The sequence below is a fragment of the Ovis canadensis genome, chromosome 16 (assembly GCF_042477335.2).
Source record: "Ovis canadensis isolate MfBH-ARS-UI-01 breed Bighorn chromosome 16, ARS-UI_OviCan_v2, whole genome shotgun sequence".
Lineage (NCBI taxonomy): Eukaryota > Metazoa > Chordata > Mammalia > Artiodactyla > Bovidae > Ovis > Ovis canadensis.
Genome location: NC_091260.1, coordinates 51,436,120 through 51,461,194, shown reverse-complemented (window position 1 = coordinate 51,461,194; position 25,075 = coordinate 51,436,120). Strand labels below are relative to the sequence as shown.

The window sequence follows — 25,075 nt, the reverse complement described above, 5'->3', positions numbered from 1 at the left end:
TAACATTTTCTTCATCATGTTTTAATCCACTGGATACCACATGATGAAACTTTTAAGGAGGAATTTAATTCCATTTCAGAATGCAAAAGCAAACAGGAAGACAGAATCACCAAAGGTAAAATATTTCATGAGACAACAAACCAGAGAGGCAACTTAGAAGAACAGTACAGGACAGGTGTTCAAAAAAAAAATTTTTTTTAAGCTACAGACAGCAGGATGAGTCACGACCCCAGCCCTCCACCACCTGTCTCCAGGCTGTGTCCAGGAAATAAAAAAACACTTTAAAACTCCAGAGTGTTTAAGCCACTCTTTTTCTAGCTTCTGTTACTAGGAACTGAATGTCATCCCTAAGAGTTTACCACATGTAGGGATGTTCTTTGCTAGGTGGGATGGCAGATGGAATGTTTCCTGTATCAAGAGGTTTGGGCCAGCCATAGCTCCTGGACCTAAGGCACCAAGCCTTGCATGGAGGTTCCATTTCTCCACTTAGGTTTTCGTAACTCTAATTATTCAAGTGGGGATCTTGAGGATGGAAGATTGAAACGTGGGCAACAGGTGGCCTCAGCTGTGGACCAAAGGCAGGCTCCAGGCCTAAGAGTGAAGGAAGTGCTCTGTGCAGGAGGGGACCAAGTCCTCACAGAGGTGTCCCTGCTAACCTGCAGGATGGAGGCCAGGCTTCCTGAGCTGTGAGGTGAGATGAAAAGGAAACGCAAGAGGAAGGCTGACAAGGAAGAACTGACCAAACAGCTCGAGTGAGTTTTATGAAAAGTGAAAGAGAAATGGGGAAAGAGCCTGAGAAGGCTCCTGGACAAGGGAGTCGTCAGAACACCATGTGCCGGGATCACAAGGGAGCAGGGAGCAGGCTGGGCTGAGGAGAGGTGTCCCTTGATCAGGGGCAATCCAGAAACTCAAGTGTAGATTCAGACACAAAAGTAGACATGGGCTGCTAGAACCTTGATTGTGGTTAAGGGAAAGCTGGTGGCGGGGGCGGGGGTGGGGTGCGGTATCATTTAACCTGTGTGGAATGTTAGTTTGGAAAGATGAGTAGAGTTCTGGAATTGGAGGATAATGATGTTTGCGCAGCTGAGTGAATGTACTTCATGCCACTGAACTACTACTTAATGATTAAAATGGTAAATTGCATGTGATGTATTCTTTACCACAGTACCTTTAAAAAGCACCCCAAGAGTTCTTCAGAAAGATTTCTAAACAGAGACAAAAAGTAGGGGAAATGCGTGTTCTATCATCAAGTAAAAGTGAAGGGGAGGAGGCAAGTACAGTGCTGGGGGAAGACTTCAAAGAACCGGTGGCTCCCCAGCACACCCTCTCCAAGGCTCCACTTGGCCTCAGGCTTTCTTTAGTTTCCTGGCCCCACACAGCCACCTGGCCACCAGGCCCAGTAGCTTCCCACAGAGCCACACAGTGCGCAGGGTGACCATCAGCACGAACAAGAGGACGTCCAGTAGGTACTGCTCATACCACGGCTGCTGGAAGGCATGGGGCTTGAGGTGAGCTGCACCCCCTGTCTGGAGGATGTGGTCAATCCAGCCCACCAGCCGCTGGGCAGGGGTCAGGGGCTGTGAGCGTGCAATGATGCTAGTGGCCTCTGCGGCAGATTTGTACCTGTCAACAGAGACAGAGGGGAGGTGTTAACTCAAGTGGTCTCAGAAGTCTTAGAGACCTTGTATCACACACACATGCACACACATACTTTCTACCATAGGCACAGAAGACTTCCTTTCAAGGAAAATTGTTGGCCTGGTCTTGCCAGTATCCAACTGGGTCCGCTTGAAAAGTTCAAATTGATTCCTGCACGCAAAGACCCATGCTTAGTGCTGAAAGCGCTAACATATAAAAGTACACCCATATTATTCTGTGTCCTGGAAGTTTCAGCTTTTACTGCAATAAGACCCACATGGTGCCCATCATGGCTTATGCCTCCGTCAAGCATTAAGGAACCACAAGCCCCGAGAGCTGCACACCTCTTGTCTTCCATGACTTGCTTCATCTTCAGAGCCAACGTCTCAGCCTTCATCTGCTCTAACTTGATAGAGACACCAAACTTTCTGGTTTCTACTCAGAGCAGGTTTTCATCCTGGTCTTCAAAGACAGGAATCCCCACCATGGGCACGCCATGCTGGATGGCCTCCATGATACTGTTCATCCCACCATGAGTGACAAAAAGGCGGATGCAAGGGTGCACTGTTGCAAATTAGAAAGAGAGCAGGACACCTCAGGATGAAAGTTTCAGGACAACAAGGAAAGCAACAAGGGCAAAAAGAATGTAAAAAGGAATCTCAACATGCTGTGAAAAAAAATGAATTTACTGACTTATCTCAGGACACATTCAAGGGTGAATATTCTAAGACACAGATTCTGCTCTTGTCTCTGTACAGAAACGTCTCACCTCAGCCCTAATCCATCTAAGACTCAGAACCCAAGGAAAGCTGCAGAGAAGAGTGAAAAGCAAGGCATATTCCTCCCACCACCTATTCATCCATCCATCTATCCATCCATCCATCCATCCATCCATCCATCTCTACCCCGTCTCTTTGCTTCTCATCTCTGTTCCCTCTCTATTACTTTCTCACACAGTCATTCTCTATGCCTCTGTTTCTCTCTCTCTCTCTTTCTGTCTCTTTGTCTTTAGCTCACTTGATCTTTTTCTCTCTGGGTCTCTCCCTCTCTTCTCCACTACCCATTCATTTCTCATTTATCTGAATTCTTAACACTATCATTGACGTAACAACTCATGTGGCATTTATAAAACTTAACACTACAAGTATTTTCTCCTCAATTTTATGAGAAATCTTTAAGGTAGGGAATAATGGACCATACATTTCATTATTTCCAGTTCCTCTTTGCCTACCTCACCCTTACTTTTGCTGTTGTTCAGTCACTCAGTCACATACAACTCGGTGCGATGCCATGGACTGCAGCATGCCAGGCTTCCCTGTCCTTCACCATCTCCCACAGCTTGCTCAGACTCATATCCATCAAGTTGGTGATACCATCCAATCATCTTGTCCTCTGTTGCCCCTTTTCCTCCTGCCTTCAATCCTTCCCAGCATCAGTGTCTTTTCTAATGAGTCGGCTCTTTGCAGCAGGTAGACAAAGCATTGGAGCCTCAGCTTCAGCACCAGTCCTTCCAATGAATATTGATTTCCTTTAGGATGGACTGATATGCTTGGAGTCCAAGGGGCTCTCAGAGTCATCTCCAATACCATGGTTCAAAAGCATCAATTCTTGGGTGCTCAGCCTTCTTTACGGTACAATTCTCACATCCATACATGACCACCAGAAAAACCATATATGGACATTTGTAGACAAAGTGATGTCTCTGCTTTTTTATATGCTGCCTAGGTCTGTCAAAGCTTTCCTTCCAAGGAGCAAGCATCTTTTAATTTCATGGTCGTGGTCACCATCTGCAGTGATTTTGGAGCCCAAGAAAATAAAGTCTGTCACTGTTTCCATTGTTTACCCATCTGTTTGCCATGACATGATGGGATTGGATGCCATGATCTTAGGTTTTCCGAATGCTGAGTTTTAAGCAAGCTTTTTCACTCTCCTATTTCACCTTCGTCAGGAGGCTCTTTAGTTCCTCTTTGCTTTCTGCCATAAAAGTGGTATCATCGGCATATCTGAAGTTATTGATATTTCTTCCAGCAATCTTGATTCCAGCTTGTGCTGCATCCATCCTGGAATTTCATATGTCCTCTGCATATAAGTTAAATAAGCAGGCTAACAATATACAGCCTTGACCTACTTCTTTCCTCCTTTGAGCCAGTCTGTTTTCCCTTGTCCAGTTCTAACTGTTGCTTCTTGACCTGCATACAGGTTTCTCAGGGGGGAAGGTAAGGTGATCTGATATTCCCATCTCCTTAAGAATTTTCCACAGTTTATTGTGAGCCACACAGTCAAAGGCTTTAGCGTAGTCAGTGAAGCAGAAGTAGATGTTTTCTGAAACTCTTTTGCTTTTTCTATGATCCAACAGATGTTGGCAATTTGATCTCTGGTTCCTCTGCCTTTTCTAAATCCAACTTAAACATCTCAAAGTTCTTGGTTCATGTACTGTTGAAGCCTAGCTTGAAGGATTCTGAGCATTACTTTGCTAGCGTGTGAAATGAGTGCAACTGTGTGGTAGTTTGAACATTCTTTGGCATTGCCATTCTTTGGGATTGGAATGAAACTGACCTTTCCCAGTCATGTGGCCACTGCTGAGTTTTCCAAATTTGCTGACATATTGAGTGCAGCACTTTCACAGCATCATCTTTTAGGATTTGAAATAATTCAGCACCTCCACTGGCTTTGCTCCTAGTGATGCTTCCTAAGGCCCACTTGACTTCATGTTCCAGGATGTCTGGCTCTAGGTGAGAGATCATACCATCATGGTTATCTGAGTCATGAAGATCTTTTTTGTATAGTTCTTCTGTGTATTCTTGCCACCTCTTCTTAATATCTTCTGCTTCTCTTAGGTCCATACTATTTATGTCCTTATTGTGCCCATCTTTGCATGAAATGTTCCCTTGGTATCTCAAATTTTCTTGAAGAGCTCTCTAGTCTTTCCTTTTCTATTGTTTTCTTCTATTTCTTTGCACTGATCACTGAGGAAGGCTTTCTTATCTCTCCTTGTTTTTCTTTGGCACTCTGCATTCAGTTGGATATGGCTTTCCTTTTCTCCTTTGCCTTTCAGCTATTTGTAAGTCCTCCTCATACAACCATTTTGCCTTTTTGCATTTCTTTTTCTTGGGGATGCTTTTGATCACCATCTCCTGTACAATGTCATGAACCTCCATGCATAGTTCTTCAGGCATTCTATTAGACCTAGACCCTTTAATTTATTTGTCACTTCCACTGTATAATCGTAAGGGATTTGATTTAGGATATAGCTGAATGGTCTGGTGGCTTTCCCTACTTTCTTCAATTTAAGACTGAATTTGGCAATAAGGAGTTTCTGATCTGAGCCACAGTCGGGTCCCAGTCTTGTTTTTGCTGACTGTATAGATTTTCTCTATCTTCGGCTACAAAGAATATAATCAATCTGATTTCGGTATTGACAATCTGGTGATGTCCATGTGCAGAGTTGTCTCTTGTGTTGCTGGAAGAGGGTGTTTGCTATCACCAGTGCATTCTCTTAACAAAATTCTGTTATCCTTTGCCCTGCTTCATTTTGTACTTCAAGGCCAAACTTGCCTGTTACTCCAGGTATCTGTTGACTTCCTACTTTTGCATTCCAATCCCCTAAGATGAAGAGAACATCTTTGTTTGGTGTTAGTGTTAGAAATTCTTGTAGGTTATCATAGAACCATTCAACTTTAGCTTCTTTGGCATTAGCGGTTGGGGCATAGACTTGGATTACTGTGATACTGAATGGTTTGTATTGGAAACAAACTGAGATCATTCTGCCATTTTCGAGTCTGTACCCTTATTAACAGAAAACTAAAACAAAAAGTTAGTGAAGAGTTCATTTCAAACTCTGCCTCTCAATAGGGATGTGAATCAGAATCCACTTGGTTTCTTTGGAAGGGGGACTTCTTTTCCCTACCCCATGCCTTCTTAATTCAGTGTTCAGAACTCTCTATCTTAAATTCCCCAATATGTTTTTGAACTCAATTTTGGCTATGACCCTCTGATTCAGTCAGTGTGACAGTGAAGAGTGTCCAAAAAACAGTAAAGAGACAAAGAAAACCTTTTTGGATGTAATGACCTCTCTACTACCAAAGGATTTGATGAACCAAATAACCAGCTGTGAGATTACTCAGTACGGCATGTAGACATTATGGCACACCCTTCAGACACCACCAGCATCAACTTTGTAAAGGTATGAGTTGCTCACACCTGTGGTACTAAGGAGAATGTATCAATATGTATGGACATATGTTTGTATAATGGCATGTAGCTGAAAAGGAGAATGGGGTGGCAGAGGGTAGTTCAATAGCATCACCAAGTCAATGGACATGAATTTGAGAAAACTCTGGGAGATAGTGGAGGACAGAGGAACCTGGCATGCTGCAGTCTTTGGGATTGCAAACAGTTGGACATGACGTAGCAATTGAGCAACAACAAAACACGTGGCTGAACAAGGGCTCAAGAGACCATGGGAAACAGTGACAGTGTGCCCCCTTATATGAGTTCTCAGACAAACTGTTGACAAATCATCTTGGATTGTGTTTGAGCAACCCTCTTTAGTGCCAGATAAGGTATGGTCAAAATAACCTGAAAGTGATATCACTTCTGGCTGCAGGTATCAGAAATGGAAAAGAAAAGGAAATGCTGTTTGGGGCATTTTGGAAGTATAGCCTGATTTTTCAACAACTCCAGTTTGGCTGTTCCATTCCTTGGAATACTTAGCTTCATTTATTAGCTGCTTCTTCTCATATGAACAGGACTGCCTAACTAGAGTTCAGAGCCTTAATGAACCCCAAAGATACATAAGGACGAGAGAAATAGACTTGGAAAGTCCTTACCCAAGAGGTCATTCTGAGGAAGCCAGTCCATGATTTTTATGTTTGCTGCCAATTTGACATCTTTGGGCCAGTGAGAAGGCTTACACTTCCATATCACCCCTTGAGGGAGATGAGCAAAGGCAGCATGCATCTCCTTGAGGATCTCCTGGGACTGATATCTGCTCACGATGGAGCCCAAGGCCACAAGGACAAAACCAGAGTCTCCAAATTTGGCAATGAAATTCTCAAGTTCCTGGAGAGAGGTAGGAAAGGAAAGGAGGTGAATACTGTGGTCAATAAAAGCCTAGACAGCGAAAAGATGAAAATCATCTATTTACTGAATATACTCTCCTGTTAACAGTTAGAGTTCACTGCCTTGAAACTGTTCCCGTAGCCTCTACGACAGCTCAGTGCCCTCTGCACCAGGCTCAGATCCTCTGGATAGATGGCCTTGAAGAAATTTTTGTGAAACCTTGGGACACATTTTCCCATATAAATACTTTAAATACTCACAAATGGATGTGAAGAGAGCTTTAGGTAACCAGCCAGCATAATGGTGCACATTGCACATGAGGTCCTTAAGACTGCAGCACCAATGTCTAGACCCAGAGCTTTCATGTATCACAATGTTTTATGAAAGAGGAAAGTTGAAGTGGTGGCAATCTCTTTCTTCATTGAAAACATGACCCCAGTACCAGAGTCATCCTCAACCCTCATTCTAGATCCAGGCAGATATGGTCATTTAGGAGTATTCCAATGTCAAATCAGAGGAGCTAGAGCCTGGGGGAGTACAGTCTGCCGTCCTGGCCCATTAGGGCCTGGTGGGCCTTCTGGGGACTGAGGTAGACATGCTGGGAGAATATTTTGCTGTGTGTCTTCTTCATATTCTTTTTAGAAACCTGTATAGCTTCTTTGTTGAGGTATGTGTTAAGGTTTGTGGACCATTTTTTAATTGATTTTTTTGTGTGTTCTTGAGTTCTAAGTATTCTTTGTATATTCTTAACATCAGTCTTTACCAGGTAGGTTTTTGGCAAATATTTCTTTCCAATCTGTGGTTTCTCTCCTGATTCTCTTGACAAGGTCTTTCTCGGGACAGATAATTTTAATTTCAATTTAACATACTTATTAACTCTTGTAATGTACCTATTAACTCTTTCTTTCATAGAATATATCCTAGGTTTTATGTCTAAAAAGTAATCACCAGACTCTATTTCTTAGAGTTTTTCCTATGTTATCTTCTAGGCATTTTATTGGAGAAGGCAATGGCAACCCACTCCAGTACTCTTGCCTGGAAAATCCCATGGATTGAGGAGCCTGGTAGGCTGCAGTCCATGGGGTCGCTAAGAGTCAGACACGACTGAGCGACTTCACTTTCACTTTTTACTTTCATGCATTGGAGAAGGAAATGGCAACTCACTCCAGTGTTCTTGCCTGGAGAATCCCAGAGATGAGGGAGCCTGGTGGGCTGCCGTCTATGGGGTCTCACAGAGTCGGACACAAGTGAAGCGACTTAGCAGCAGCAGGCATTTTATACTTTTCCATTTTATATTTAAGCATTTTACCCATATTTTGTTAATTTTTGTTGAGCAGGTAAGGTCTGGGTCTAGATTCAATTTTTTTGCAAGTAAATGTCCAGTTGCTTCAGCAATAATTGTTGGAAAGTATCTTTTCTCCATGGTATTGCCTTTAATCCACTGTCAAAGATCAGCTGACTAAATTCATGTGCATCTGATTTGTCTATTCTTTTTTTTTTTTTTTGGTCTATTCTTTTTCTAAGACCACACTGTCTTGATTACTGTCCTTCACAGTAAGTGGTAAAGTTGAGTAATGTCAGTTCTTCAACTGTGTTCTGTCTTCAATATTGCATTAGCTCTTCAAGCTTTTTGCCTCTCCATACAAATTTGAGGATCAGTTTGTCAGTATTCACAAAATAACTTACTGAGATTTTGATTGGGATTTACAATGAATCTTTAGACCAAACTGAACAGAACTGACATCTTGACAACATTGAGTCTTCCTATCCATTAACATGGAATATCTCTCCATTTATTTAGTTCTTTGATTTTTTTCATCTGAGTTTTGTATGTCTTCTCATATAAATTTTGTGTATATTTTATTAGATTTATTTTTAAGTATTTCATTTTGCAGAATACTAATATAGGTAGTGCAGTGGTAAAGAATCTGCCTGATGTTACAGGAGATGCAAGTTCGATCCCTGGGTCAAGAATATTCCCTAGAGAAGGAAAATGATTATTCTTGCCTGAATAATCCCATGGACAGAAGGGTCTGGTGGGCTACAGTTCATGGGGTTTCAAAGAGTCAGACATAACTGAGCATACACACAATATATAAGATTATGTTTTAAATTTCACATTCCCCCTGTACATTGCTAGTATATAGGAAAGGTACATTAAACATATATTCTGTGACATTCCTATAATTACTAATTAGTTCCAGTCAATTTTTTCTTGACTTTTTTCAATTTTTACTTGGACCATCCTTTATCTGTGAATAAAAACAGTTTCATTTCTTCCTTCCTAATATATATGATTTTTGTTCCTTTTTTTTTTTTTTCTTTTTTGGTCTTACTTCTTTAACCAGGACTTTCACTAGAAGTTAAAAAGAACTGGTTGTGACCAGTCAGCCAGCATTAGCTCCAGGATCCCCTGGGGTTCTGCAGTCAGTGGCATCATGATCCAACCTTGCTAACCAGCAGCTTGCCAACTGCCCCACAAAGCAAGGCCTGGCAACCAACTGGACCAAGGTCAAGTCACACCTACCAGACCATCCACAGTAGTCAACCTGGCACAACAGAAGAATCCATGCAGCCCACATAAGGCACAGTCCTAGAAAATATAGCTCTGGTAAGCAGGGAAGGGGGTGTGCATTGCTGTGACATATAGGATGATTCCTACAAAAGATCCCTTCTCCAAAGTCAGGAAAAGTAACCAACCTAACAAGTACATAGAAATGAAAATAGAAAATTAGGCAAAATGAAGTTTCAGAGGAATATGATCCAAGCAAGTATTCATAAATAAGATAAAATACCAGAAGAGTTAAGTGAAGTAAATATAAGCAATCTACCAAAATAAGGAAAAGAATTCAAGATGATGACCATAGAGATGATCAAAGAATTCAGGAGAAGAATGCATAAACAAAGTGAGAAGTTAGCAGTTTTTAACAAAAAGTTAGAAAATATGAAGAAGTACCAAATAGAGGTGAAAAATACACTAACTGAAGTGGAAAATGCACTAGAAGGAACTGACAGAGTAGATGATACAGAGGGATCGATCAGTGAACTGGAAGACAGAGTAAAGGAAATCACTGAAGCTGAACAGGAAAGGAAAAAGAATCAAAAGAAGTGAAGACAGTTTGAGAGACCCTGGGGACAATATCAAACATACTAACACTTTGCAGTGGTCCAGAAGGAAAAGAGAGAGAGAAAGGGGCAGAGAACACTTATGAGGACATAATAGCTGAAAACTTCCCTAACCTGGGAAATGAAATAGACATCCAGGTACAGGAATCACAGAGAGTCCCAAACAGGATTAACCCAAAGAGGACCATACCAACGCACACTGTAATTAAAATGGCAAAAGTTAAGGAGAGAATAATAAATGCATCAAGGGAAAAGCAACAAGTTATGTACAAAGGAACTCCCATAACAGTATCAGCTGATTTGTCAGCAGAAACTCTGCAAGCCTGAAAGGAGTGGCACAACATATTTAAAGTGATGAAAGGGAAAAATCTACAAACAAGAATACTTTCATTTAGATTTGATGGAGAAATCAAAAGTTTTACAGACAAGCAAAAAGCTAAGAGAGTTCAGTACTACCAGCCCAGCTTTACAAGAAATGTTAACAGGGCCTCTCAAAACAGAAAGGAATAGGCCACAATTAGAAACATGCAAATTATAAAAGGAAAAACACATTGGTGAAAGCAAATATACAGTAAAGGTAGTAAATCAACCACATGCAAAGCTAGTATGAATACTAAAGGACAAAAGTAGTAAAGTCATCTATTTCCACAAGAAGCAGTTAAGATGTACATAAAACCAAAAAAGAAGTAAAATATATTGCAAGAAAACAGTTATGAGGGGGGAGGGAGTAAAAAATCAGACTTGATAAAATGCATTTGGAATTAAGACTAGCAACTTAAAATAATCACGTAAATGGATTGCTATATACAAACCTCACAGTTATCAAAAATCAAAAATCTATAATAGATACACACACAAAGAGTAAGAAATTTACACATAACACTAAAGATAGTCATCAAATTATAATGGAAGAGAACAAAAGAAGAAGAAAGGAACAAAAAACTACAAAAACAACCTTAAAACAACAAAATAGCAATAAGGACATACCTATCAACAATTACTTTAAATGTAAATGAATGAAATACTCCAAACAAAAGACATAGAGTGGCTGAATGGATACAAAAACAAGACCCATATATATTCTTCCTATAAGAGACTTACTTCAGATCTAAAACCACACACAGACTGAAAGTGAGAGAATGGAAAAAAGTATTCCATGCAAATGGAAATCAAAAGAAAACCAGGGTAGCAATACTCACATCAGACAAAATAGACTTTAAAACAAAAACTATAATAAGAGGAAAAGGAGGACATCACATAATGATCGAGGGATTAATCCAAGAAGAAGATACAAAATTATAAATATATATGCAGCCAACATGATGTTGTTGTTTTGTTGTTTAGTCACTAAGCCGTGTATGACTCTTTGCAACCCCATGGACTGTAGCCTGCCAGGATCCTCTGTCCATGGGATTTCCCAGACAAGAATACTGGAGTGGGTTCCCATTTCCTTCTCCAGGGGGGATCTTCCACTTAAATACATAAAGCATGTATTAACCAACATATGTTGAAGATGTGGGAAAGTTGCAACACTTACACACTATTGTCAGGAATGCAAAACTGTGCAGTCACTATGTAAAATAATACAGAGAATCATCAAAAAATTAAAAATAGAACTAATAAAATAACCCAACAATCCTAGTTTTGTGTATATACATAAATGAATGGGAATTACAATCTGAAAGAGATATCTATATTCCCATGCTCATTGAAGAACTCTACACAATAGCCAAGATGTGAAAACAACCTAAATTTCCCTCAAAAGATGAATGCTTAAAGCAACTGTAGTATAAACATCCTCTGTAGTATAAACGCCCTCTTTCCCTTCTGCCTGCAACCTGCCTTCAGTCCATGGGGTCACAAAGAGTTGGGCATGACTTGGTGACTGAACAACAACAGTATAAACATACAATTAGCTTGTATTATTTAGCTTTGTAAACAAGGAAATTTTTCAATATGTGAAAACATGAATGAACCTTGAGGTTCATTTCATGCTAAATGAAATGTCAGTCACAGAAGGGCAAATACAGCAGGATTTCACTGGTATGGGGTTCAGGATGGGAAACACGTGTACACCCGTGGTGGATTCTTGTTGATGTATGGCAAAACCAATACAATATTGCAAAGTAATTAGCCTCCAATTAAAATAAATAAATTTAAATTTTAAAAATAAATAAATAAAGTATCTAAAATAGCCAAATTCATAGAATCAAAAAGTGGAAGCTGGTTTCCAGGGACTGGAGGAGGGGGAAATGGGTAGCTACTTTCCAATGGAGGCAGGGTTTCAGTGAACCAGAAAGAATAGGATCTAGAAATCTGCTATATAGCATGGCACCTATAGTCAATAATAATGTGTTGCACTGTTAAATACTTGTTAAGAGGGTAAATCTCATATTAAGTGTCTTACAACAGAAAAATAAAATACAAAATAGAAAAATTAAATTAAAAGGTATATACTAGGTGTTTTGCCTATCTTACTCTACTCAAATTCCAGGATCCCAGTGGCAGGAGCAGACCCCAACTCTGCACTGAAGACCTCTGCATGAAATCCACACTCTCAGGTTTTACTTACCTGTGGTACTGGTTTAATAGGTTTGACCATTAAGCCTCCAACATTCACAGTGTTGGGAAACAGAGGCCGAGCAAATTCAAAGGCAAAGTCAGAACTGACAAACCACAGCTCTGCTTTCTTTAGAAGATGAGATAAAACTGGCCTAGAACCTTCCTGGAAATGCTCTTTGATGGTGTTGTCAAAGGTAGAGTGTATTTGCCACTGCTCCACAGAGAAAACAAGTGACATCAGGAAATTCTTTACCCCAGAAGTCCATATGGTCAGTTAGGAAAGACTGGAATACTGGAACATAAGACAAGGGGCTTGGCAGGCCAAAGTCCAGTCTGCTAACTACTGTGGGAAGAATGGACACAAACAGCTTCCCAAGTTTCTCAGCAATTAGAAATGAACAGAAGTCAAAGGTATCAACAAATATCAGGTCGAAGTTCTCATTCTTTAAGGAATCCATGATATCACGTCTCCTTAGCAAATAACTGCATCGAGTCCCAAGTATTTCCATTAAATTTACAAAGTGTTCAGATTCTTTTCTGTAAGAAAAAAAAAATTAATAACAAATACTCACTGGAGGTCTTAATTTCACAATATTTAGGATAATCTTCAGCTCAAAGAAAACATCCCAGTTAAGAAAGACCATATCTGACAGCCTATTTTTACCCACCAACTTTACTACTGTCCAAGAAATATCCTCTACTCTACCACTCTGGTCCAGGTATTTCTACTTCCTAAAATATACTCACTTCTTCCCCTCTCCTTTCTTTGACCAATCCAAATTCACCCACCATCATGCCAATTCAAGGTCCTTCTGCTTTGGGAGCCATCTCTGACTGTAGCAAATCTCATGGTTCCATGTCTATTTGATATATTCTGTGATGTTCTGTTTTATTTTCACCTGTATACTGACTTATGAGCGACTGTCTTATTTCCCAGCCAAGCTGTGGAAGTAACTTCACGACAGAGTCCATCAATACTGATGATGATTTTGCTTTTTTTAAAACCATCTTATATATCCTGCATCTGATAGCTTGTCTCACACAAAGAACTTCCTGATACTAATATTAGAATCCAAATTCTAAACTGAACATGAGATTTATATCCTTCTAATGTAAAGTTAAATGATTTAGAACAAACAAAAACGAAACTTTTTTTGAAACTTGTTAACAGTCTTTCTGCTTTATGCTCACTGGGGTATTTATAGAAGTTAATGCTCAATTTTTACTGACACCAAATTAAGTCTCATTTATTACCCTATTCCAGGAACTATTCTCCATCAATGTTTTTCCACCACTGCCTGCAAAGAAAATGATCCTTTTTGTATAGTCCAGGGAAAAATAGACAAGAATGTTTGTGGCCAGAGATCACATGTACAGGTGTTTTGAAGACCTGTGGGCCTCCTAGTCTAGCAAAGGACTGAAAGAACCAATGGCTCAGCAAACCCATAACCTGTACAATACTACACCATGTCAGCCCACTTAAAGAAGACCAATAAGCTTGATAATTCATTAGCAATATGCATTAGATCTATTAGATCTATTGCCTTAGCAATAGATCTCTACCTGCTCTTTAGAATCAACGTTGAGTGATGGTGATTAGCTGAAATTATCCTCTATTATATTTTTTAAAGATTCTACATAAAGAATTGCCAAATATCAGGGTAAATTCAAAATAGGAAGTACAAAGTCCTCAAAAGCAGAACATTAATCCTATCTGAAATTAAGTTGATTCATTGAAAAAGATTATAAGATGACACTGTGTGGTGTCCCCATGAACTATAGCCCACCAGGCTCCTCTTTCCATGGAATTCTCCAGGCAAGAAAACTGGAGAGGGTAACCATTCCCTTCTCCAGAGGATCTTCTTGACCCAGGGATTGAACCCAAGTCTCCTGCATTGCAGGCGGATTCTTTACAGTCTGAGCCATCAGGGAAGCCTTGTGCTCCACCATAGTTAACATGTGTGTGTGTGTGTGTGTGTAGAACCAATCTTCAAAGAAATCAATTTGCAAGAGAAGAAACAAGACAAGAAACAAGACTTAAAAAACATAGGCCTAACAACACAAGACAACACGAAGTTTCAAATGAGTACTTTAGATCAGATCTCTTAAAGTGGAGAGAATTTGAACTTCTAGTTTTAGAAAGTAAGAAAGTTTTAAGAAAAAGTCAGATTTGAACACAACCTTGATAATGAGTAGAATTTTAAAAGAAAGAAGGGGGGGTGGGTTAAGCCACTACAATTAGCCAACTGAGGCATGGATTTTGTCTTTCCTCTTATATGTCAAAGACAAAGAACTTTTTATATATCCCAGATGATTACAAAAACTCTCAGACTCGTCTCTCACTGTGCTTCATCAAGGTATTTGAGGTATTTTTAATGTATTTAAAAGAGAAGCATTTTAAGGTATGAAAAAAAAAATCAGTGTTCATGATGAGTGTTTTTCCATTCTTGAATTTATATAAGGAATGGAGAAAAAATAAGTATAAAATGGTGGGTAGGGTTTGTTTATCAACAGTGAGAAATTAAGTTGTCTATCCCTCCTTCTGTGTTGGGGAGAGTACACACAAAGTCTATAAGTGATGTATCGCCAACAAGATCCAGGAGCAACAATTCCTCACAATTATCTGCCACAACTAAAAGCAGAAATTCATGCTTTTCATGGAAAAAGGACAGTATACTAGACTAGATAGTATGAAAATCATCTGCTCCATCCATCCACCCACCACCCCATATCATTCATCCTTCTCTCCATCCATTTATCCATCAACTCATCTATTGCTCTTAAACTTGTTCCCAGTACCCATGTATCCATCCATTTATTTGTATCACTAAAATAGTAGGTCTTTCATTGAGAGAGTAAATTACCTGTTGTGCAAAGCTTCTGTCACAAACAAATCCAGACGTTTCCTTACTTCATTTTCAAGATCTCCAGATGAATGCCAACTGATGACCTGGAATGAGTGCTCCTCTTTTTCTAAATCTAAGAAAACACCAACAGGGAAGTATTTAATATGTCACATAACTCAGATCAATATTAGCATGATATCATAGTCTACTTATTGCAATAATTTTATATATATTTAGACATTTGCTTTTTCAATTTGTTCTTGCCCTCTCATTCCTTTAATCATATGACAATACTTATTAAGAACTTTACAAATATTCAGTCACTTTTATTCAATTTAAAGTGCTAGAGTTTCCATTTAAAGCCTTTGGTTAAAGGTATTCCTCATTTTATGGGTGAGAAAACAAAGATGACTGGGGTGTCAAACAAACTGCCAAGGATGTACACGTGGTAAGTAGTATACTTTGTATTTAAGTTATATATAAATGTGTATATAATATATACACATATATTTGTGCACACATATATGCTATGAAAAAAAATTAGGTCAACATACAGTGGGGAGGATTCTGGGAAGATGATAGAGTAGGAAGCAACAAAAATCTGTCTCTCCACCTAAACAACAAATGCACTGACAGAATCTTCTAAAATAATTATTTTGGAACTTGTAGTGCATGGAGGGCTTGCAACTTCCAGGGTGAAAAGATCAATAAAATTGACAAATATTTAGCTAGAAATACTAAGGAAAAAAAAGAGAGAGAGAATACTCAAATTACTAAAATCCAAATTGAAAATGGTGTCATTGCCAATTATACAAAAATTAGTATTATAAGAAATATTGTGAACAACTGTACACCAACAAATTGGATAATCTAGATGAAATTTTAAAATTCCTAGAGACATAAAACCAATTAATAGTAAATCACAAAGAAATAGAAAATTTGAATAGATTTATAAGTCATAAGGAAATTAAATCAGCAGTCAAAACCTCTCAATAAAATCAAGTCCTGGATCCAAAAGTTTCACTAGTAAATCCTACCAAATATTTAAAGAAGAAATGCCTCTTCTCAATATGCTGCTGCTGCTGCTAAGTCGCTTCAGTCGTGTCCGACTCTGTGTGACCCCAAAGACGGCTCCCCCATCCCTGGGATTCTCTAGGCAAGAATACTGGAGTGGGTTGCCATTTCCTTCTCCAATGCATGAAAGTGAAAAGTCAAAGTGAAGTCGCTCAGTCGTGTCTGACTCTTAGCAACCTCATGGACTGCAGCCTACCAGGCTCCTCCGTCCTACTCCTTCTCAAATTGTTCCAAAGAGTTGAACAGACGGAAACACTTCCAAACTCATTTTATGAAGCCAGCATTTCCCTCCTACCAAAGCCAGACAGTTCAGTACAGTTCAGTCATGCACTCGTGTCCAACTATTTGCAACCCTATGGACTGCAACACACCAGGCTTCCGTGTCCATCACCAATTCCTGGAGCTTGCTCAAATTCATGTCCATCAAGTCAGTGATGCCATCCAACCATCTCATCTTCTGTCGTCCCCTTCTCCTCCTGTCTTCAATCTTTCTCAACACCAGGGTCTTTTCTAAGGAGTCAGTTCTTCGCCTCAGGTAGCCAAAGTATTGAGTTTCAGCTTCAGCATCAGTCCTTCCAATGAATATTCAAAACTGATTTCCTTTACAATTGACTGGTTTGATCTCCTTACAGTCCAAGGGGCTCTCAAGAGTCTTCTCCAACAGCACAGTTTGAAAGCATCAATTCTTCAGCATTCATCTTTCTTTATAGTCCAGTTCTCATATCCATACATGACTACTGGAAAAACCATAGCCTTGACCAGATGGACCTTTGTTGGCAAAGTAATATCTCTGCTTTTTAATATGCTGTCTAGGTTGGTCATAGCTTTTATTCCAAGGAGCAAGCATCTTTTAATTTCACGGCTGCAGTCATCATCTGCCATGATTTTGGAGCCCAGGGAAATAAAATTTATCTGTTTCCATTGTTTCCCCCATCTGTTTGCCACGACGTGATGGGATCAGATGCCATGATCTTTGTTTTTTGAATGCTGAGTTTTAAACCAGCTTTTTCATTCTTCTCTTTCACCTTTATCAAGAGGCTCTTTAGTTTCTCTTTGCTTTCTGCTAAGTGTGGTATCATTTGCATATCTGAGGTTATTGATGTTTCTCCCGGCAATCTTGATTCCAGCTTGTGCTTCATCCAGCCTGGCATTTCACATGATGTACTCTGCATATAAGTTAAACAAGCAGGGTGACAATATACAGCCTTGATGTATTCCTTTCCCAATCTGGGAAAGTCAGACAAGCACACTATGAAAAACGGAAACATATAGACTAATGTCCTTTATGAACATTGATTCAAAAGCCCTCAACAAAAAAGCAGCAAATCAAATTCAACAGAATATGAAGAGGATTATACATGATGATTTATTCCTCAAAGGCAAAGATAGCTCAGTAAACAAAAACCAATTGATAAAAGATACCAGATTAACAGAATGAAGGATAAAAATCACATGACCAATTCAACTGATGCAGAAAAAGCACTTGATAAAATTCAACATCCATTCATAATTTTTAAAAAAACTCAACAAACTAGGAATAGAAGGAAACTACCTCAACTGTTGAGAGTCCCTTGGACTGCAAGGAGATCCAACCAGTCCATCCTAAAGGAGATCAGTCCTGAATGTTCATTGGAAGGACTGATGTTGAAGTTGAAACTCCAATACTTTGGCCACCTCATGCGAAGGGCTGACTCATTTGAAAAGACCCTGATGTGGGAAAGATTGAGGGCCAGAGGAGAAGGGAACGACAGAGGATGAGATGGCTGGATGGCATCACTGACTCGATGATCTTGAGTCTGAGTGAACTCCAGGAGTTGGTGATGGACAGGGAGGCCTGGCGTGCTGTGGTTCATGGGGTCGCAAAGTGTTGGACACGACTGAGCAACTGAACTGAACTGAACTGAACCTCACCATAATAAAAACCATATATGAAAAACCAATAGCAAAAATTATACTCAGTGAAGAAAGACTGAAAACTTTCCACTAAGGTCAGTAACAAGGCAAGGAGACTTCTTAACTATTTCTATTCAATATAGTTATGGAAGATGGAGCCAGAGTAGTCAGGCAAAGGAAGCAAGGAAGGGAAAAAGGGCATCCAAATTGGAAAGGAAGAAGTAAAAGAATCTCTGTTCACAGATGATGTAATCTTACATGTTAAAAACCCTAAAGATTTCACACACAAAAAATGTTAGAACTAAAAAAATGAATTCATCAAAGTAGCAAGATAAAAAGTTCACACATAAAAATCAGTTCCCTTTCTATACTATAAATGAATACTCTAATATATTTTCCAAAATAATTCTAAATACAATAGCATCAAAAAGAATAAAGTACTTGGGATTTAGTTTAGCCAAAGAGTTGAAAGATTTGTGAAGTGAAAACTGCAAAGCAATGCTGAAGGAAATTAGAGAAGACAAATAAATGTAAATACATTCCATATTCATGAATTGGAAGAGTCAGTTGTTAAGATGTCAATACCACCCAAAATGATCTACAGATTCAGTGCAGTCTCTATCAAAATCCCAATGATGTTTTTTGCAGTAATAGAAAAAAAAATCCATCTTAAAACTTTGAAATCTCTGCTGCTGCTGCTGCTAAGTCACATCAGTCGTGTCTGTCTCTGTGCGACCCCATAGACAGCAGCCCACCAGGCTCCTCTGTCCCTGGGATTCTCCAGGCAAGAATAGTGGAGTGGGTTGCCATTTCCTTCTCCAATGCATGAAAGTGAAAAGTGAAAGTGAAGTCACTTAGTCATGTCTGACTCTTAGCAACCCCATGGACTGTAGCTTACCAGGCTCCTCTGTCCATGGGATTTTCCAAGCAAGAATACTGGAGTGGGTTGCCATTTCCTTCTCCAGGAGATCTTCCTGACCCAGGGATTGAACCCAGGTCTCCTGCATTGTAGGCAGATGCCTTACCGTTGGAGCCACCAGAGAGCTCTTTAGAACAGTCTAAACAAGAGCAAAACTGGAAATTCATCTTCAGAACTTTATAATTGCTCAGACTTATTTTTTCCAACAAAGCTGCTTAATTTTGCAATTTTTTTTTTTTTTAAGTTTTAGCAACTCTGATGGAGTAATCCAGAGCTTAAATTACCAGATTCACCCAACAGAGGGGACGACAGAGGATGAGATGGCTGGATAGCATCACCGACTCGATGACGCTGAGTGATGGACGTGAGTCTGAGTGAACTCCAGGAGTTGGTGATGGACAGGGAGGCCTGGCATGCTGCAATTCATGGGGTCACAAAGAGTCGGACATGACTGAGTGACTGAACTGAACTGAACTGAACTGATTAACTTGCTTTGTGAACTCAAACAAATCATTCAAGTTCCTTGAGCCTCTGTATCCTTATCTGTCAACAGAGAAAAGCTGATCAGATTGATTGGTAACTTCATTTTAGCTGAAACTCTTTCAACCAGTGCCACTAGCTTCAGTAACTCAAGAACTTCTGACATTGCTATATACAACTCATGAGATGACTGATTTTGCAATAATAATGTATGGAGGCTTGCCTGAAATAAAGTGACATCCAGATAAAGAGGTAAACTATAGACAAATAAGATATAGAGGTTATTGGGATATCCAGCACTTGTATGACTCAGGGAACTCAAATCGGGGCTCGACAACAACCTAGAGGGGTGGAATGGGGACGAAGGTGGGAGGGATATTCAAGTGGGAGGGGACATGGATAGACCTATGGCTGATTTGTGTTGATGTTTGGTAGAAACCTCAATAGTGTAAAGCAAGTATCCTTAGCTTCCAAAAGCTTAAATAAAATGCTTCCAAAAAATGAAGAAGGAACATTTTCTAAAAAAAAAAGAAAAAGATATCCAGCACTTAACATAAACACACACACACCCCACACACATTTTGTCCATTATTTCAATACTAGATTCAAAAAAGTGTTGTGTTAAGCAGTACATACAAAGGGCATTGCCTCTTTTTGGCTGGGATTGAAGAATTCAATAATTATGAAAAAAGACACCTGAGGCTAGACTTCTCCCTCTATTAGAAAGCATAGTGACGTTATGACCATGATCCTGAAGAATCTGAGACACCCGCTGCATTAGTAGAATATGGCTTCCACCTAGGAACAATACGTATCATTTTTGTGAAGATGAGAACCGAGGGTATGAAATTGATGTGGAAGTGTGGGGCAAACCAGGGTAAGATAACAGAAAGTTGACAGTGAGTAGAGAAAGATGAGTTTCTCACTCTGGTTAAGCCCCAAACTGGATACCTATATTCTGCCTGCCCAGATCTTTGACCTAGGGCAATCCTCCACTAAAGATTCCCTCTTATGACTTTTGGTCTTTGCAATAATGTAATATAATTTTGGTGTTTAAGTCTTTGGAGTTCCTGATCCTAAGGCACACACTGCATTTTAGCTGGGGGCTTATGGAGATGCCGTAGCCTAAAGAAATAACTGCACTGGTAGATATTCTGGCCCAGTGCCATGCATGTGGGTATGAAGTGTTCCTAATAGGCAGTCAATCCAAGCTGTTTCTGAAATTCTTCTCTTTGGACATGAATGCTAGAGTAGGAGCCAGAAATATGGAAGCTTGAATTTGGTTCTAAGAAACAGCCATTGGAAGAAAAGATGTGGAGCCACCACTTAGAGCCAAAATGCTTGAGATTCAAATATATTTCACAGGAAGTTTCTCAGTTGAATGTCTCATATCCATTAAGACAAGCAGGAAAACTGTGGGCTCCATAGGATGGGCTTGCAGTATCTTATATGCATGAGAAACAGGACATCCATCCTAGGACAATCCTGGGATCTTTAAGAAAGAGGAAGCTTAATCCTTGGGAGAGATGTGAACTCCATTACACCAATATCCTATCTAAAATTATGTACTATCATGGGGCATTTTTCTTGCATCTGTGAGTCTCAGCAGCAGAGAAAGCCAGATCTCCAGGGAAGGAACAGACTTGCCAAAGTTGGGAAGCGGGGGTCGTTAGAGGAAAGTCCCACAATCATCAGGTCAGTGGTGAGTAGTACGTGCAGGGCTCAGTTGATAAATCATGTCCGACTCTGTGTGACCCCATAGACTATATAGCCCATTAGGCTCCTCTGTCCAAGGAATTGCCCAGCCAAGAATACTGCCGTGGATTGCCATTTCCTTCTCTGGGGATCGTCCCGACCCAGGGATGGAAACCCTGGTCTCCTGAATGGGCAGGTGGACTTTTTACCACTGAGACACCTGGAAACCCAGAGAGTGGTACAGAGCTACATAGTGTATATCTGTGGGAGTTACTCTAGTATTGTATATCCATACTTGTGTTGCCTGAGGTAACACACATTACCCAAAACCTAGTACCCCTGCTTAGACTGCCTGCTGTTGTTCACATTAACTGTTGGAAGAAATGTTTGGAGGAAGAGGTTGGCATAGACACAGCTGTTCACGTGGCTCTTCATAAGGGGCAAAGGTGGGGCTTCCAGCACCAGGTTAACTGCCCCAGCTCTGTCCTTGGAGTTGAGGCTGGAGGACAGTGTACTTTTAAGAGAGAAAACTTTTTCTCCATTACCTGTATCATTTAAAAATAGGTTTATAATAGGCTTTTTAGAAATCCCCACTGTAAAAAAGGAAAAGAGTGGAATCTGTGGAAGAGGATGGTTTTGAGGTAAGAAATCATAAGTGAATTCCCAGTGCGTGCCAAGAGAGAGGTCTGTTGCGCTCTTGTAAAAGGCACCTCATTTCCCTGACCCTCCGCCTTCCTCTCAGGAAATAAAAGGGGAGGCCCAGTAAGAGGGATTCTGTGATTTCTCCCAGTTCTAGGGTCCCCAGGTTTTCTGGGATCTAAAACCAATCTAGGGAGCCCATCATCTTTACAGGATGGGTCAAATAAAACTCTTGGAGAAGCTCCATCCTCTGAGGACTCCTTATCCTGATAAAATTTCCCTTTTTGTCTTCTGTTCTCTAAGGGGCAAAAGTAATGGAAATAAAACTCGGTCCACAATGCGCAGAATCAACGGCTCCACTCTTCTTCAAAAGCTTCCATCAGCACGGGTGAGAGAGGGGCTCCCAAATGCGCCACTGCCCTGGGGTCCTCCCGTCTGCCCGCCCGCTCAGTTTTCCAGTTAGGAAACAGTTCGTGCTGCTGTCCCAGGAGCACCTGTCCCCAGAGCCTGCTATGGACTCCGCCTTCTACTTTCTACTGGCATCTGCTGCACACACCTCAGAAGTTCAACGTGACCCTTTCAAAATCCCGCAGGTACCGCGGAGGTGGAGGAGACGGCCTGGGGTCTCAAGCTCAGAAACAGACCAAAACTTCTGGTTCCCGCGGTACCCACAGGGAAGCGCATCCAGAGCAAATTAAAAGAGAGGATAGGAAACTGCTCCTCTTCTCCAGGGCTATCAATTTCACCTTGGTAGTAGAGACCTCTCTCTGCCCCACAACCCTCGCCAGCCTCTCCCTCCTTCAGCCTAGGACCCAAGCCCAGCCTGGAAAACCATATGAAAAGCCTCTCTGATTAAGGGGGCTGTTGGCATGACTCCTGGCCAGGAGCCTGGGACAAGCCTGTCCTGATTCTCCGGCCAAGCACTCACCCAGTGAGGATATAGTCAGGATTTTGGCGGCCTCTGAGAGCAGGAGCGCAGGCAGTAAATATATGACTAGAAGAAGCACCCGCTGCGCCCCCATCGTCGCTCCGGAGAGGCTGCGGAGCCGAGCCCTAGGCTGCACGCCCGGCGCCCCAGAACCCGCGCGCCCTCCGCACACGCAGCGCGCAGGCAGGGAAGGAAATACGCAGGCAGGGAACAGGGGACAGAGATCCTGTGGGTCTATGCTCTGTACGTCCTTCTGGCCCTTTGGACTCTGCTCCCCAGGAAATTACACCATTGGATATTCTGTCCTCACCCTCCCTAAATCTGGGCAGGGGGAAGGAGGGATTAGTGTACTTAACCCTCTCAGTCCACGTAATCACCACACTTTCCGGATAGAAAAACACTGAACCAGTAATGGTAGGGACCTTATGAAATCACATCGAAGAAAGTTATACCTCCAAATGGTGCCGATCCAACTCCCTTTCAGGGATCCATCCAGAAGTTATGGGACCCCATCTTTCGAACTGCCCTAAAGATCTCCTAGGGCCATCGGAACGCTCCATTTCCCTGGTACCTGCTTAAAATCTCTGATTGTCTCACGCTCAGGATCTCAGAAATTGATTACCAAAGGAAAGTGACTTACCTTTCTTTATTGCTCAGAGTTTCTTTGGAAAGTACTGAGTAACTCACTCATGAAAGTTGCTAGTGTCGTGATTTAAACACCTCTGGAAATCCAGGTTCAGAAGACTGAACCTCTAAACGCTGAAACTATAATTCTGAATGAGAATCATAAAATAGGATTGGTGAGCATCAATGATGTTCTATTTTTATAAAAGTATGAAATTTTTCTTTAGAAAATATTTTAAACTCTCCTAATAATTATTTCACTTTTTCCCCTTCCGAGTCCCTCCCTCTGTGTTTGGGCTATATTGTTTGAGGCTATGTGAGTATATGTGTTGTTGTTGTGGTTTAGTCTCTCAGTCAGGTCCAACTCTTGCAGCCCATGGACTGTAGCCCGCCAGGATTTCCCAGAAAAGAACACTGGAGTGGGTTGCCATTTCTTTCTCCAGGAGAGCTTCCACATCCTAGGATTGAACCCATGTCTCTTGCACTACAGGTGGATTCTTTACTGCTGAGCCACCAGGGAAGCCAGATTACAAGCATACACATTGACAACTGTCATCTTTTCAGCTATGTCTTCTCAGTGGGGGAAAACAAATTGATCTGCAATATGAAGGTACTATTTGACATTAGTGTAACCACATTACCTTATCTACAAACTTGTTCAAATTCGATCAACTGTCTCAATAGATATCCTGTGCTGTAATATTTCTGGTGCAGGAATCAGTCTGGGATCACACACTGCATTTAGCTTTCATGTCTGTTTCATCCCCTTTAGTAAGGATTGATTTCTCAGCCTTTCTGTTTTTCTTTCATGTCTGACATTTATTTTGTAAAATGGCTCTCAATTTGGGTTTATCTGATATTTTCTCATTCTACTTCACATTACAGAGTTTTAGCAGGAATACCACAAAAGCTGTGTTGATTCCATCTCAGTGACTCACAGCAGGAAGCCCATGATGTCAGTCTATCCTAATGCTAGTGATAAGAACTTTGATCACTTGTTGAAGGTGGTGTCCAGTGAGATTCCCAACTGTAAAACTACTATTTTTTGGCCCAAATTAGGAAATAAGTTGTGGGGAGACCTTTTGAAACTGTGTAAATTCTGTTCTTCATCAAATTTCACTCACTCATTTTATTATGTTTTCTATTTTTGCCTGGTTCAATTATTCCTTTTGTGACAAATTAATGATTTTAACTCCATTTTCTTTCTTCATTTATCATACAGCATTCTGTTGTATGGACATGAGTTTGAGCAAACTCTGGGAGATAAGGAAGGACAAGGAAGCCCGGTGTGCTTCAGTCCATGGGGTTGCAAAAAGTCAGACACAACTTAGTGTATAAACAGCAAATACTGTTGCTAAAAAAAGTTTTGCCTTCTGCCCCATCTATTTAATTATCTCTCTACCTATCTATCTGCCTCTATTCATTTATTATCAGTCTTTACTCCTGGATCCACATTTCTCCAAAGGGATATACTCTCTTACCATCATTATTTTGGAGACTTTTCTTTCTTGCACATGATTTCTAGACTCATCTTGTACTTTCCCTTCCTCTGTTTTACATTTATCCATTCCTTTAGGAACCTTTTAGTAG

At 40.5% G+C, this 25,075-nt stretch overlaps 1 protein-coding gene across 1 annotated transcript; it reads right to left on the bottom strand.

Moving 5' to 3' along the window:
- Positions 1–181: 181 nt before the first annotated feature.
- Positions 182–23,000, bottom strand: LOC138421613 (UDP-glucuronosyltransferase 3A1-like). The gene is given in 8 exon segments (XM_069555889.1): positions 182–1,623; positions 1,983–2,202; positions 6,468–6,699; positions 12,398–12,638; positions 12,640–12,924; positions 15,252–15,366; positions 20,296–20,397; positions 22,862–23,000. Coding segments are annotated over 8 exon segments (1,566 nt in total). The 5' UTR covers positions 22,956–23,000; the 3' UTR covers positions 182–1,346.
- Positions 23,001–25,075: the final 2,075 nt, after the last annotated feature.